At 43.8% G+C, this 16,161-nt stretch overlaps 1 protein-coding gene across 1 annotated transcript in view; it reads left to right on the forward strand.

Annotated features, from left to right (window-relative positions):
- Positions 1-474: 474 nt before the first annotated feature.
- The window catches only part of agap3 (ArfGAP with GTPase domain, ankyrin repeat and PH domain 3), a 180,649-nt gene continuing 164,962 nt past the window's right edge, over positions 475-16,161 (forward strand). Inside the window, exon 1 of the mRNA XM_084731420.1 lies at positions 475-1,770. Within this exon, the coding sequence (XP_084587546.1) occupies positions 1,401-1,770 (370 nt within the window). The 5' untranslated portion in view covers positions 475-1,400. The remainder of the gene's footprint in view (positions 1,771-16,161) is intronic.

The following is a 16,161-nucleotide window of genomic DNA, read 5'->3' on the forward strand; positions in this document are numbered from 1 at the left end:
GTCAAAAACTGGCCTGGCAGTATGTGTTCAAATTCTGCTTTACATATGTGGGACAATTAACTAAAAAGATGTTGCTCACCAAAATTGATATATTTAACAGAAACGTGTAAATGTTTGTATCAGTTTTGGTGAGCTAGCTGTGGCTATTTCTAGTTAGCCATAACATAATTTTGCTCTCTTGCCTTAGCTACCTGTGTCCTTGACCATTTGGTTTATATATATATACATACATATATATGTATATATATATATATATATATATATATATATATATATATATATATATATACATATATATACATATATATATATATATATACGTATATATATACGTATATATATATGTATATATATATATATATATATATATATATATATATACATATATATATATATATATATATTTATATATATATATATATATGATAAATAGTATTTAATAGTATTTTGCTATTTTTGTGCCAGGCATCCACCTATAATCTGTTCAAAGACAAACATGGAGTATTTTGGAGTTTCAAGACGATAAACATTTGGTGCAAAGAAGTCTCTCAAGAGCCCATATTGCAGTCTGTGCGCGTGCTTGTGCGCGTGCACACACACGTGTGAAAGTGTGAATGTGTAGGCCACTGACATAATGGTGTAGGCCTACATGGGATATACTGGCTGCTTTAATAGAGACAACAACAACTAAAGAAATCCTAATGTAATGGCAGCATGTATGTTTGTATCTTGCAGCAGCAGCCAGATTTTTTGCGGTTGCATAACTGTCAGGTAGGTTATTATAATGATGTGCACGTTGCGAGTTTCTCCCCCTCCGCCAAATCCAATCACACCCTCCCCCATCTCAAGTACAATTACGTGATGGGTGACGTTTCAGCATGCGGAGGAGGGCGCTGGGCAGGGACCACTTGGACCAAAGAGGACTAAACGCTATTTCATTTCAGCGCAGAAACAACGCATTCAAGGCAGTGTGGTGGTGGACCAGGGCGCCGTGCTGAAGCCTAGCCCATTGTCTCCTGCAAACAGAGCAACTAAAGGAAAACGGCTTTTGACCAAAACAGCGGTGTAGCCCATAAAGGAGTGTCCAAGTAGTGGTAGGCATTGCGGGTTTGTAAGCCACAGAAAAAAGAGGGGGCCCTGGATAGATCTGGCCAATAACGGAAAATGAATCACAGTCAAGTTTTAATAATATGAACAAGAGCCGCGTTTTGTTGCAATTGGCGACCAACTATTGATGCTTCTGCGCCGATCGTTTTCCAGACCATCAGTTCGCGCGGACTTCTTTTGTTCGCATCGCTTCAGTCTGAAATTCTAGTCTGCAGATTTGTGTTCGTTGTTGTAAAAAAGAGTTAGTCGCTCCCAAAAAAAAAAAAAAAAAAAGAGAGAGAGAGAAGAAAAAGATGAATTTCCAGTCGAGCGTCCCAGTGTCCGGTATCTCGCAGCAGTCTCAGCCAGCCATGCCCACTCCAGGCACGGTCCCGGTGGCAGTTCCCGTCCCAGTGCCCCAGTCCATCCCGTCCCAGTTCGGATCCGGATCGTCTGCGAGCTCAGGGGCAGGCCAGTTCGGTTCGGGGACTGTTTCAGGCCAGGCTGCCCAGCCCGGCCCGGCGGGGTCGCAGTTTGTTTTGTCCAACTCAGCGGCCATCAGGGCAGAGATCCACCGGTTCGAGTCTGTCCACCCGAACATTTACGCTATCTACGACCTGATCGAGCGCATCGATGACCTGGCCCTGCAGAACCAGATCCGAGAGCATGTAATCTCCATTGAAGGTGAGTAAAAAAAAAAGGGGGGGAATCATACTGTCGTTTGGTGCTTCTCATTCATTGAGGGCTGTTGGAGGTGGAGAGGGGGGGGTGTTGTGTGTCTGTTTTGAGGGGGGTCTCCAGTCCTTTCCCTTCCTTTTATGTACACATTGTCATGGGCGCATAGCACAGTGTCAACAATCACACTTTGAAGCTGGGGGCGTAGTCGATCTCATAGTCCTGCTCAAAGCATGAATTGCCCACAAGCACTGCAGTGTTAACAATAAAATGTTCAATTGCACTCACAAGAGCCTGTGTGATTGTAATTAGCTCTCAAACACTGGTCCAGCTTCTTAATGGCATTGTTTTAACATCCCATCAACTAAAATATCTGGCTTTACAGTTTTATTTCTAATGTTGGACCCATGTCTATGGCACAGATGCTACCAATGTGGAGTCACATGTTACATGAAGCCAATGATTGCCCTCAACAATGCAGAGGCACACTCACTCACACAGTTGTTGCACAGAGAGCAAGAGGAATAATGATGTACCACTAGAGATGGCACGATGGACATAATTGGGTTTGTTATAAAGCCGTTCAGTTCAGAAGGGATATTCTTTGTCACACTGGGAAAAAAATGAAGTCTAAATGTTATTATTACCTGACCAGAGAGGGATGACAGTCCCTGGTATGTGGAAAGCTGAGGATGATGCACTGTCAGGTGTCTTAAATGATGGTAGCGGTTTCTCCCTGCTACTCACCCGCCCATGTATCCAATCAATAGCTGTGTGACATAGCGGCAGTCGGTGTACTGTCCATCAAAGTCCAGCTGTCATGGGTCTTGAGAAGTATTATAGCAACTGTCTAGCTGCAGACATTTGCACCATTGGTTACGACACCATCTTTGGCAGCATTATTTGATTTAGATACGTTTTGTGCGGTCAGTCAAAAAGCATCAGGTTGCAGTTTATCTTGGAAGCGGCACTCACAGCAATCATTGAAATACACCTGCATGTGCAAATTTTTAAATATGTTTGTATAATTTGAAAACTGATTTGGAGTATTAGTGAACCGGCTTGGCTAGTTTTGTTTTTTTGGCAGCTGACAGTGCAGGAGTGAGACTCAACAGTGTTGTTTTGTTGTTTTGTATGTGAATGTGTCAGGCAGTATTAAAGCAGCTGTCTAAATGTACATGTTTTGCACCACATGTTCCAACACCATCTTTGAGACAGTTATCTTGATTTAGATACATTTCGTAAGGTCAAATAAAATGCATCAAGCAGCAGTCCCTAAAATACACCAACATGTGCAGGTTTTTGATTATGTTTGTAGAATTTGAGAGCTTGCTAGTTTGCTTTTTTAGGAGAAATTATATGAGCTGACAGTGACAGAATGAGATTCAGCAGTGTTATTGTTTTGTATTTGACTGTACTGGACATTATTATAGCAGCTGGCACCGTCTTTGGTATCATTATCCTGATTTCAATACATTTGTACAGTCAAATATAATAATTTAAATGAAACCAGCTTGGCTAGTTTGGTTTTTTTTGGCAGAAATTACGAGTTTATAGTGAAAGAGCGAAAGAGCTTGATTATATTCCTGAATGGATGCGTACACAGACAGCTGCGGACACCACAGACGCCTGTTAGTTTTGTTTATACCTTCTGGAGTCCACTTGGAGGACGAGTTTCACACAAGCACAGTAGATTGTTGTCTGTAGTGATCAACAAATCAGCAATGGCGGGTATGTGGTGTGTATGTGTACACCCTCTGATGACGAAATTTCCATCACACTGACCTCAGCGAAGCCTTGCGCACTCGTGGAAGCTATAACTTAATTTTAAGATCCAACAGTGACTGTGTTAACATCCACACCAGTTTTCCACTGTAATTCAGAATATGATAATGTTCTGAATTTGATATGGGTCATATAAAAGGAATATTCTGTTTGAATATTCCAAATTAAGCCTTATTCTGAATGGAGTATTTTCCGATTAGAACGTGTAGGATTTGCCAACATTATTCTGGTGTTTGGAACATTATCTTGTTGTAAAGAAACTAACTAGCCAACAGTTTGCGAGGCTGGGGTAGAGACAAATGCACACAGCTCACATTTCTGGTTGGAAGGAGAAACAAATGTACTTTTAAACATTATGACGGCTTTTGATATCAACAGGGTTTTAAATATGCTTTGGTATGCATATGATGTTGTTGTGTTAATTGGAGTATGTATGGCTGCATGTAAAGCGGAATATTAGTGGTATGTTGATTTTCATTAGCCAGTATGTTGGAAAATTGTCTTTTCTTGAATAAGGACAAACATAGTCAATGAAACTAGCTTGGCTACAATGGTTTTGATAGAAGAGTGCGATTCAAACGTGTTACTGTTTTGTATTTGACTGGTCACTACAATTTCAGCATTTTGTCATTTTGCCAAAAAAAAAAAAGCAGTGGTTGGTTTGTTAGCATTGCATTTTCAGTGAGGTGTGGGAATCATGCAGTTGAATGCCAAAACAAATACTTAATGCAACCTTAATAAAGATATAGCAATGATGTTGACAATATTTACTTGGGAAAAGCTAGTTGATGTTGAACATTAGGTACATGGTGTTTGAGTTTTAATATTTACTTTTATTTACATAACACAACATAGTGGTCACCACCATTAAAACTTCAGGCAGAATTAGAGAGTCATGGAGTGAAATAATGAAGATGAAAATTATCTTCAGCAATCAACTGGTGATCATGTTGTGTCTCTGTTCAGCTGTGTGAAGAAAGGATGATTTTCCTTTTTTTTTTCTGGTGCCGTAGGATCATTGCATAATTTTCTCAGTGAAGGCATGTCTTTATTCTGTATCTTGATAGGACAACACTGGAGCCTTTTATGAGCCATCTCTTAGAAATACCCCTTAAAAAATGAAAGGTTATTTATTTCTTTATTCACAAATCTGTTTAGTAAAAATATTTAGTTTCTTCTTTCTAAAACATGAGCAGACTCTTGACCTTACAGAAAACTCCACCCTCAGCTTCCAGTGTTGGGTGTTATAAATTTAAAAAGTAATTTTGTGGTGTTGAATTACTGTTGTAATGGAAAACTTGTGTGTGCTTGAGTCTTCTTTTCTCTGAATGCCCGTTAATAACCCTTGGAATAAAAAGGAGTTACAAGTTGATGTTTATGTTGGCATTTCAATATATGTACCACCAAGTTTATGAATAGTGGGTCATGTCTAAAGGCCACTGTGCCTCCTTATACTCAAAAAATGACATATAGTCTGCATTATTGTCTAATGCAGCTTCTGTTGGTGGAGAAACTGATCTCTCTGTGACATCTTCTGTGTGATTGCTGAACACAAGCAAAAAGATTAGAGCCAAGCCCCTGCTTTCTGATTCTGATGTGCTGCATGCTAAACCTGATGCTTGCTGTTGATGTTTGAGATGAGAAATCTCTCAGTGGGATGTCATATTGCCTGTATTTGGCCAGATATCCTTGGGAATAAAAACAAAATTATGATTGTTATGGCATCGTGTCCACACCTGCAGTCTTATACATGTTAAACTAAGAAATGTTTAACCCCAAAGGAAAAATTGACTGCTAAAAAAACAAAATAGGCCCAGAAATGCACACTACACTCCCTGTAGGCATTTATTTATTAATGTGTTCAGCACATTGTTAACACATTTGATGTAAACTTTGATGCTGTATGCATGAAGAATGGTGTTGAATTGATATTTCTCAGTGTACGCCGCATGTCAAAAGGCATAACAGATTGTGGTGTCCCTCTCACAAAATCATTGCGTTAGCTTTGATGTACATTGTAGTGCTGTTAAATGAGATTCAGTTGCCTTAATAACTGTAACTTCAAGAGGCTTTGAAGAGCTGCAACAGGAGACTCTGGCCGACTTGTCTTCACCTGCACTGTGGAACTGCAGAGCTGTTCCTCTTCAATCTTGCATCATTGCAGAGTCTGTTGCTAAGGAACCAGTGGCTCATGCATTTAACTGAAAATGCTGAAGAAAGAGTGAATAGAAATTACAGCCTTGCACCCTTACAAAATGAATTCCCATCGTTACTAAGGTTTCCCTGTTGTTTTGTTGATTAATAAGACCTTTTATGTGATGATGACTCTCCATGCTGGTTTTTGTGATCCATTTTTTTTGCCTCGCATTGTTCCTTTTTTCAGTGAATGATGTTCAGGGTGCTTCTCGGTTTCTGTGAACCAATTCATCTTACAATTCCGAATAACATTTTTTTTTCTTTTGTCTTTTATAAAATCCTGCTTCTGAATACAGGACAACTGAGGCTGATCGAAATCAGACAAACATGTTATTCATAATAAGTGAGAATGACCGGGCCAGCCAGCAAAATGGCTGCGCCGAAATATGGACAAGTACTAAGTGAATTCACTGTTAAAAGTCTTGAGCATGTTTTGCTACTAATCTAAGCGGCTTGGATAAGTGTGGCCATGTAACCTGTTTAGGCCAAAATGCTGTTGAGCCCCTGTTGATCCATTAAGTGCAGTGCACACGCAGCACACTACACATGGCAACTTCTTTATATTTTGCGCAAAAGCAGAGAAACCAACCAGTACCTGTACGAGAATGGCCCCAGGTTTTCTGTTTGACAGTTTATGGTAATTTGTAGCCTGGTCTTGCTATGCTACTTCACATTTATGTTCATTTTCAGATCTATAACCGATCAGCAATGAAACTTGATCTAGGGTAGCTGGTAAATTAAACTTGCCACATCCTGTTGGAAGTATAGCAATCATTTTTCTTATCAACAAAAGCTTTAAGGACAGTTGTTCTTTTAGAGAAAATATTCTGTCTAGTTTGTTAAAGGCCAGAGATGTACTTCCTTTTAACTACACGTTCACGTACGCACCCCTACACATCCATTCGCATGATGGCCGCCTTGCATATCCTGCGTCCATTTGGAACGTTTTTTGTGCCTGAGTTTGTGCTTTAGATATTAACTCTATGCATGCACAAACATGTGGTTAAACAGCAAGTATATCTCTTGCAATACTGATGCAATAGCGGATTCAGCAGAAACAGTATCCATCAGCCAATAAGGTTGCACTCCTCTGTACAGTCAAACCTGCCATATATTAGATAAACAGTTGTGATTGTCCTGACTAGATCCAGGACTGGTGGAAATCTGTCTAAACGAGAGGGGGCCCGGATGAATCAGCCAGAACTAATAGGACATGAGATCTCAGATGGGTCTGGTTCTCAGGATAGGTACATAATTTGATGAAACACTTCTCAAACAAGTTTGCAAGTATTCAGAACTGACACACGATGAACCTGGGACTTGTTTTTGGGGGATCCCAAGGGCAGTTGCCCACTTTGTCTGGTTGGTAATCCAGCCCTGTGGCTAAGCTACAATAACGTCTTTGACTTGTGACCTGAATGAATGAGAACCTTCATTGACATTATGCTAAAATGACTCTAAAATCCCCAGGATTAGTAGGCTGGGTTGCTTGTGTGTGCTTTGTCAATCAGGCTAAACTGAAAACTGCAATTTCCTGGACAACAGCTTGGTCTAATCCATATTTTGTTTTCAGTTGCTGTGCCAGTTAAACCTTGTCTTTAGTCTTGAAATAAGTCTAGGACTAGGCCTCATCTCCATGACAGCATCAGCTCATAGACTTTGCTTGTGACTGTGTCCCATGATGGAACATATTTAGTGGTTTTTTGAAACCGATCAGACACATTGACCAACAAATTGATTTATGCCAACTGCAAGATGCTGCTAAAACATTATGAAGAAAAAAAGTGCACATTGTGACTGCAGTCTAATTCAAGACAAAACTGACCACAACCGACCTTTTCATGGCAGCCAAATTGATATGAAATTGTAGGGTGGACACAGGTGTTATCAGTGATACTAATTAAGTTACTGTTCCATTTAGAGTCAAAGAGCCTTTCCACCGAACCAACATGCACAATAGCAGCACCCTGACTCTGCTTAATGTGAATAGAAACTCAGCCTTAATTAGTATCATTGATAACACCTGTGTTTACACTATTATTTCATGTAAAATGGCTGCTGTATATATATGTATATATATACATATATACAGGAGAGAGAGATTAAAATATACATGGAAAAATAAAAATAAAGTTTGTTGAGTCTACATGGATAAATGTCTAATGAATGGTTCTCTTTTTCATTGCCAGCCAAAGGTGTTAATTATCTCAATATTGCCACGTTAATCACCAGAGTAATTTCACCGGCCAGTCTTCTTGCCAGTGGCCATCTTTAAGCCTCGCCGTGAAGTAACATTGATGATGCAGCAGAAAGTTTGTTGCAGAGCAAAGATTTTTAGCTGTCAGCCAAGAAAGTCAAATCCAACTGAGGACTGCACCACAGCCGTGATCGACTGATAGCAGGTTAAACTCCATCCAGGAGGCTGTCGAGTGCTGTCACAGGAAGAAAAGAAGGAAACGGAAACAACAGAAAAGCAGCAGATCTCCAGCACATTGCCAGTGTTGCACATGCATTGTGCAGGTCACTGTCAGGTTGCACTTACTGTACTTCCACATTTAAAGTTAGTTCAGATGGCCAAGCTAATGAATACCCAGCAGCCATTTGGCAAGACATTGGATCTCTTGTCCTTGCTGCATAATTAATTGTTTGAAATAGCAGATAGCTCAATTTTTTCAGTGGAACAAACTAATATCATCTTTAGAAATGACTCAATTTTATTGACTCAAAACTAGGCTTAGGTGGTATCAACATATTACAGCGTACCAAAGTATTAGAGCTACTTGATGGTGACCATGAGAAGTGAGGATGACTCAATTCATTCATTCATTCATTCATTATCTTCCGCTTAATCCGGGGCCGGGTCGCGGGGGCAGCAGTCTGAGCAGGGACACCCAGACTTCCCTCTCCCTGGACACTTCTTCCAGGTGTTCCGGAGGGACCCCAAGGCGTTCCCAGGCCAGCCGAGCGACGTAGTCACTCCAGCGTGTCCTGGGTCTTCCCCGGAGCCTCCTCCCAGTGGGGCATGCCCGGAACACCTCCCTAGGCAGGCGCCCAGGAGGCATCCGATATAGATGTCCAAGCCACCTCAGCTGACTCCTCTCGACGTGGAGGAGCAGCGGCTCTACTCCGAGCTCCTCCCGGGTGACAGAGCTCCTCACCCTATCTCTAAGGGAGCGCCCCGCCACCCTGCGGAGGAAACTCATTTCAGCCGCTTGTATCCGAGATCTTGTTCTTTCGGTCATGACCCAGAGTTCATGACCATAGGTGAGGGTAGGAACGTAGATTGACCGGAAAATCGAGAGCTTCGCCTTTCGGCTCAGCTCCTTCTTCCCCACGACAGACCGGCGCAACGACCGCATTACTGCTGCCGCCGCACCAATCCGTCTGTCGATCTCGCGTTCCATCCTCCCCTCACTCGTAAACAAAACCCCAAGATACTTAAACTCCTCCACTTGGGGCAGGGACTCTTCTCCGACCCGGAGGGAACAAGCCATCTTTTTCCGGTCGAGAACCATGGCCTCAGACTTGGAGGTGCTGATTCTCATCCCAGCTGCTTCACACTCGGCTGCAAACCGCCCCAGTACAAGCTGAAGGTCCTGGTTCGAAGGAGCCAACAGGACAACATCATCTGCAAAAAGCAGAGATGAGATCCTGTGGTCCCCGAATCGGACTCCCTCTGGCCCCTGGCTGCGCCTAGAAATTCTGTCCATAAAAATAATGAACAGAACCGGTGACAAAGGACAGCCCTGCCTGAGTCCAACATGGACCGGGAACAGGTCTGACTTACTGCCGGCAATGCGAACCAAGCTCCTGCTCCGATCATACAGAGACCGTACGGCCCTTAGCAGAGGGCCCCGAACTCCATACTCCTGAAGCACCTCCCACAGAATGCCACGAGGGACACAGTCAAATGCCTTCTCCAAGTCCACAAAGCACATGTGGACTGGTTGGGCAAACTCCCATGAGCCCTCAAGCACCCTGCGGAGGGTGTAGAGCTGGTCCAGTGTTCCACGACCAGGACGAAAACCGCATTGTTCCTCTTGGATCCGAGGTTCGACTATCGGCCGAATTCTCCTCTCCAGTACCCTGGAATAGACTTTACCAGGGAGGCTGAGGAGTGTGATCCCCCTGTAGTTGGAGCACACCCTCCGGTCCCCCTTTTTAAATAGAGGGACCACCACCCCGGTCTGCCAGTCCAGAGGCACTGTCCCCAACTGCCACGCGATGTTGCAGAGGCGTGTCAGCCAAGACAGCCCTACAACATCCAAAGACTTGAGGTACTCAGGGCGGATCTCATCCACTCCCGGTGCCTTGCCACTGGGGAGCTTCCGAACTACCTCAGTGACTTCAGCTTGGGTGATGAATGAGTCAGCCTCTGGGTCCCCAGCCTCTGCTTCCTCTACGGAAGATGTGTCAGTGGGATTGAGGAGGTCCTCGAAGTATTCCTTCCACCGTCCAACAATATCCCCAGTCGAAGTCAACAGCTCCCCACCACCACTGTAAACAGTGTTGGCAGGGTACTGCTTCCCCCTCCTGAGGCGCCGGATGGTTTGCCAGAATCTCCTCGAGGCCGACCGGTAGTCCTCCTCCATGGCCTCCCCGAACCTTTCCCATGTCCGAGTTTTTGCTTCCACAACCACGCGGGCCGCAGCACGCTTGGCCTGCCGGTACCCGTCGGCTGCCTCAGGAGTCCCACGAGCCAGCCAAGCTCGATAAGACTCCTTCTTCAGCCTGACGGCATCCCTTACCTCCGGTGTCCACCACCGGGTTCGGGGATTGCCGCCGCGACAGGCACCGGAGACCTTACGGCCACAGCTCCGAATGGCTGCATCCACAATGGAGGCAGAGAACATGGTCCATTCGGACTCGATGTCTCCAGCCTCCCTCGGGATCTGGTCAAAGCTCTCCCGGAGGTGAGAGTTGAAGACCCCTCTGACAGATGGTTCCACCAGACGTTCCCAACAGACCCTCACAGTACGTTTGGGCCTGCCAAGTCTGTCCAGCTTCCTCCCCTGCCAGCGGATCCAACTCACCACCAGGTGGTGATCAGTTGACAGCTCAGCCCCTCTCTTCACCCGAGTGTCCAAGACACACGGCCGGAGGTCAGTTGACACGACCACAAAGTCGATCATTGACCTCCGACCTAGGGCGTCCCCATGCCACGTGTACTGATGGGCACCTTTATGCTTGAACATGGTGTTCGTTATGGACAGACTGTGACTAGCACAGAAGTCCAATAACAGAACACCACTCGCGTTCAGATCGGGGGGGCCGTTCCTCCCAATCACGCCCCTCCAGGTAACACTATCGCCACCCACGTGAGCATTGAAGTCCCCCAGCAGGATGATGGGGTCCCCAGTCGGAGCACTTTCCAGCACCCCTCCCAAGGTCTCCAAGAAGGCCGGGTACTCTGCGCTGCCGTTTGGCCCGTAGGCCGAAACGACAGTGAGGCATTTATCCCTGACCCGAAGGCGCAGGGCGGCGACCCTCTCGTTCACCGGGGAAAACTCCAACACATGGCGGCTGAGCTGGGGGGCTATTAGCAAGCCCACACCAGCCCGCCGCCTCTCATTGTGGGCAACTCCAGAGTAGAAAAGAGTCCAGCCTCTCTCAAGGAGTTGGGTTCCAGAGCCCCGACTGTGCGTGGAGGTGAGCCCGACTATCTCTAGCCGGTACCGCTCAACCTCCCGCACCAGCTCAGGCTCCTTCCCCCCCAGCGAGGTGACATTCCATGTCCCCACTGTGAGATTCCATGTCCTGGGATTGGGTTGTCGGGGCCCCCGCCCACGACTGCCACCCAAATCACAGCGCATCAGCCCCTTCTGAACCCTCTCGCGGGTGATGGGCCTACGGGAGGGCGGGCCCACGTCGCTCCTTCGGGCTGGGCCCGGCCGGGTCCCGTGGGCAAAGACCCGGCCACCAGGCGCTCGCCTGCCAGCCCCAACCCCAGGCCTGGCTCCAGGGTGGGGCCCCGGTAACGCCAATCCGGGCGACGTAACTGACCCTGGTGTTGAACTTTCCATAGGGGGCTTTGGAACCGCTCTTAGTCTGACCCATCACCTAGGACCTGTTTGCCTTGGGAGACCCTACCAGGGGCAAAGCCCCCGACAACATAGCTCCTAAGATCATTTAGGTTCTCAAACCCCTCCACCACGATAAGGTGGCGGTTCAAGGAGGAGAGGACTCAAGTGAAAAATAAAAATTCTCCTGCTCCTCTTGTGTTTCGTCCTGATAATAAAGGTGTGTCAGCCAACATCACGAAACCAGATCACCTCTGTTCAGCCAACTGATTGGTCGGTATCACCTACAACAAGTACTTTCCTCCTGGAAGGGCGCTGAATTCCTATCTATTCATTATTCTGTCTGCCGTATGTATTTAAATGCAGCAAGCAGAGATGTTAATGTTTTTAAGCACTGGCCCCACAGGCCACCAAACTTGAAACTTAAACTTCTGTAAAAACAATTCAGAAAAGGCCATTCAACATGACTTAACAAAGCTTTCCTTGTGACACCTGTGTTGTTCACGTTTCCTATTGTTTTTTCATAGTCGGCCTTTTCTATTTTTGCTCTTTCTGTAAGGACTGTGTTAGCAGTTCGAGCTGGCCTAGTAAACCCATACTTTGGTAACCCCAGTATATCTGTAGAAAATAAATACCACCATATATTTTATACCTCAATGACATATCAGGAAGGTATTAAAAAACAGTAGACACCGTCCCTGCCTGCTCAAAACTCAATTAATGCTGTTTACACCTTGGACTTTGAACTACAGTTGGATTCTTGTTCACCCTCATATGCGAGGGTTTGTAAGTAGAATAAAATCCAGATAACTGTGATATGGAGACAGCTGCAGACATGGCATCTGCAATGTGATTTCAGTTATATTTTTAGCTGTTCATTTGTGCAGGAGTGTTCCATTAACAAGACTACACCCTGGGAATAGTTTTCTTTGGTTCTTTTTGTAATGGAAGTTCTCATTGCTACCTTGCATACTCTTATCTAACTTGTGTGTCGTTGCACACATGTGGGTGTGCGTGCAGGTGTGCGGACTCTGCAACACGACTGTCATATAAGTGTTTGACCTTTTTTAGCCTCAAGGTGGCATTGCACTTTCTCACCAGCAGGTCATGAGTTCAGGACGCTGACCTGTTTGTATTTTGAAGGGATTTCCTTGAGCTGCATGTTGTGATGTTACGTTGTTGTAATGTCATCTTGTATCTTGAGAAATAACCATGTTTCATAAAACTGAAAAAGCTCATGCTGGCGTTCATATTTCCAGCTGACAGGCCAATGTCAGAGCAAGGGCAGCCACCTAAATCCACTGCCACTCAAGAGGGGTGCTTGGGATTTCAAGAAAGGACTAATAAGCCTGCACAATGGGACATTGTGCACTCAGATAGCAGTAGGGACGACACTGAGAGATACAAAAGCACACAGACTAAAGCCGCAGAGCTCTCTGCTGGCATTGTGTGTCACCTAAGCAGCTCTCTGGTACATACTGCATCTCTCGTGTAGGCAATTGCCAAGGAGAGCATGAGCAGAGTGCTCATCTGCTAATCACACGCAGGGAATGATGATAATGCATATTTCCACTGCTCCTGAAACAGGATTTATTCCCTCCACTGAGGTGAAAAACACTGAGATATCTTAATTAACATTCTTTTTATTGACCACATGCTGTCAAGTTGTTTTGTATAATACAGCTTTTGTGATTTAATTCAAGAATCATGGTAAATCTACTGATTAATTATTATACATTAAACATGAAAGTACAGGCTGGGCTCACAGTTTAAAGGGGTAGTTCATTCCAAAATTAAAAATGCACATTTTTCCTGTGGCCTGCAATGCTATTAATCCATGTAGATAGTTTTGGTGTGAATTATTGAGCAATGTTTTTTCCAAAAATCATGACCTGGTTACTCAACATAATCCACAGACCTTGTTGTGAGCAGTTCCATGTAGGAACTACTTTCTTTTCAGAGGAAAACATGTGAGGTTTTGGTTCTGTGGTGAACTGTCCCTTTAAAGCTTGAGCTGCGCGTGTGCTCGAGGGGTTTGAACTCGGTTTGAGGAGCTGGCCTTACAGTTGTCACTGCGGGCCATCTGTGTACAGAGAATGCCGCTGTTACTTCTGGCAAGTGAAATCTTCACAATGTGCTCATTATATTTCAAAACCGTATCTGTGAATATGGATTAGAAACTGTTATAGAGTTAGAAATGTCAGTCAATACCACCAGCTGTGTCTCTTACATGGTACGTCAATGTAAATTGCTGTTAATGTGGAATGCTGGTGTTTATAGAGTAGCTCAGTAAGTATTTACTAGTTGTAGATCTTGTGCCTAAATAAAGGCTCACATAAATACATCTGTGAAACATGGAACAGGCCCAACCATTTTTCTACATACTGAAACACATAGAAAGCAGCAACTGAATACTGCTTAGCTGGAGATCAGCACCTGTATGACTTTAATTTCATATTATTCTGAGGCATTTATCTATATTACCTCAAATTTAAAGCCTTTTGTGAGCAGCATGAAGCTAAAATAGCAACCGTTGTAAGCCACAACCACCAGGCCTACATAAACTGTCTGTGCATATATTTGCTAAACCAACCCCATCAAGTTTTTAAAAATAAATAGCAAGTAATATGTTAATTATTTTAGCGACCAATATCTACATTAAGTATGTTTGTTTTAATGCTGTCATGCACTTACAGTTTTAGCCAGTAAACCTTTGTATTAAATATTCCTGCTGTGTTCCATGTGTAATATTTTCAGTCTGTCATTGTCAGAACAGCAAACTAGTTAACTGACTGGTCAGCAGTCCACTATGTAACTAGACTTATGATTTCTTAGGAAATAGTTGGATATATCGGGAAATGTGCTCATTTGCTTTCTTAATGAGAGAAAAACTAATCTAAGCCTTATTTACCAACACATTGTATATCGTTCATGTAATCTGTACACAAACTGACAATGCGAAATAACAACAAGGCTCCAGGAAGTCACTGCTCCCAACTGCTGTTTTCCAAGAAATAGCCAACACATCACTCTCCCTAAAATCTCAGATTTGCATACATCTTTGTGTATGGGTTAAGCAAACAAAATAAGTGTTAATCAGTGAGATTGAGAGGTGTCATCAGGTGTAATTTTGAACTTCCTGCTTCCTGTTTGTATGCTAAGCTAAGGTAGCATAAAGCCTCCTGACTTGAGAATGGTATCAATCTTCTCCTCTAACTCTCGGTAAGATTTCCATATTTGTGTAACCATTCCTTTTAATCGATGGAGTGCTGCAAGGATGACGTGTTTTTCGAGGTCAGACTGGAAGTCGCTGTCGGTCTGGTTCTCTCAACAAAAAGCCAATGGGATTATTCCATTGGATTTTGGATTAGTGCAGAAAATAAGCTAATTATACATGTTTAATTCTGTAAGATAATCTTCACAAAGGAACTCCACTTTTATGATTTTTGAAGTGTAAATGCAATCACCAGACATAAAAAAACTAACTTTAGACTATAAATGAACAACAATATAGTCATATGACTTTGTCACCAATGTTAAGTAACTAGTATTTAATGTGTTTCATTTAGCGACTTGTTAGTGGCTGCCTTTTTTAAGACATTTTAAAGCATCAAAATTCAGGGGTGGGGCATTTACTGACATATTTTATGTGGTATACTTATATGTTGTAGAACATAAGGTGACTATCTCTTAAGCTTATGTCAGTCACAGACTTTATTTCATATAGGAGCCCATTTCAACTTCAATGCAAGGGAATCGGAGGTGCTAAAATGCTAACTCATTTCCAGGTTTCAGGGCTCGTTGCTGCAACACTATTGTAAAAACGTAAATCTGGCATGTTTGCCTATTCAGGATAGTTACAGACAAGCTTTAGAGGTATCCTACAGTACTGGAATTGAGTCATGGATGTCACTGTAAATAGCATGTGTCTAAGACTCGTGGATCTCTAGGATGTTCTCAATTTTGCTGTTAGTGGGAATGTCTGAAAGTTAAGGCAAACACAGATTACCTAGAAAATACACATTTTACTTCAGTTGCGTCTGTGTTGGAGAAGAGAACGATCCTGTATCTGTGGGAGGAAAAGAATGTCTTCAGAGGTCTGCAACACCACTGTCAAGCTCTCAGTTGAGCCGTTTGATGTGATGTAACACGGATTAATCTGCAGCACACCTGAAATGTGCATGCAGCTCCCATGTCAAGTCGCCCAAGTGGGCACTGATAAAAGTATAAGCTTCTTTTGATTTCCCATTCACTTGAGGACATTGTCAGATCCCCCGGAGCATCTGTTGCAACTGAACCACCTCTGTGTTGAGCACGGCACGTATCAGGTTTCAGCCATGTTTAATCCTTGAAAGCAGTGTTGAAAAAACACTTCACATCCAAGTTTACGTCACAGGTT

Source organism: Lutjanus erythropterus, chromosome 12 (assembly GCF_056507025.1).
Source record: "Lutjanus erythropterus isolate fLutEry1 chromosome 12, fLutEry1.hap2, whole genome shotgun sequence".
In the NCBI taxonomy this organism is placed as follows: Eukaryota; Metazoa; Chordata; class Actinopteri; order Lutjaniformes; family Lutjanidae; genus Lutjanus; species Lutjanus erythropterus.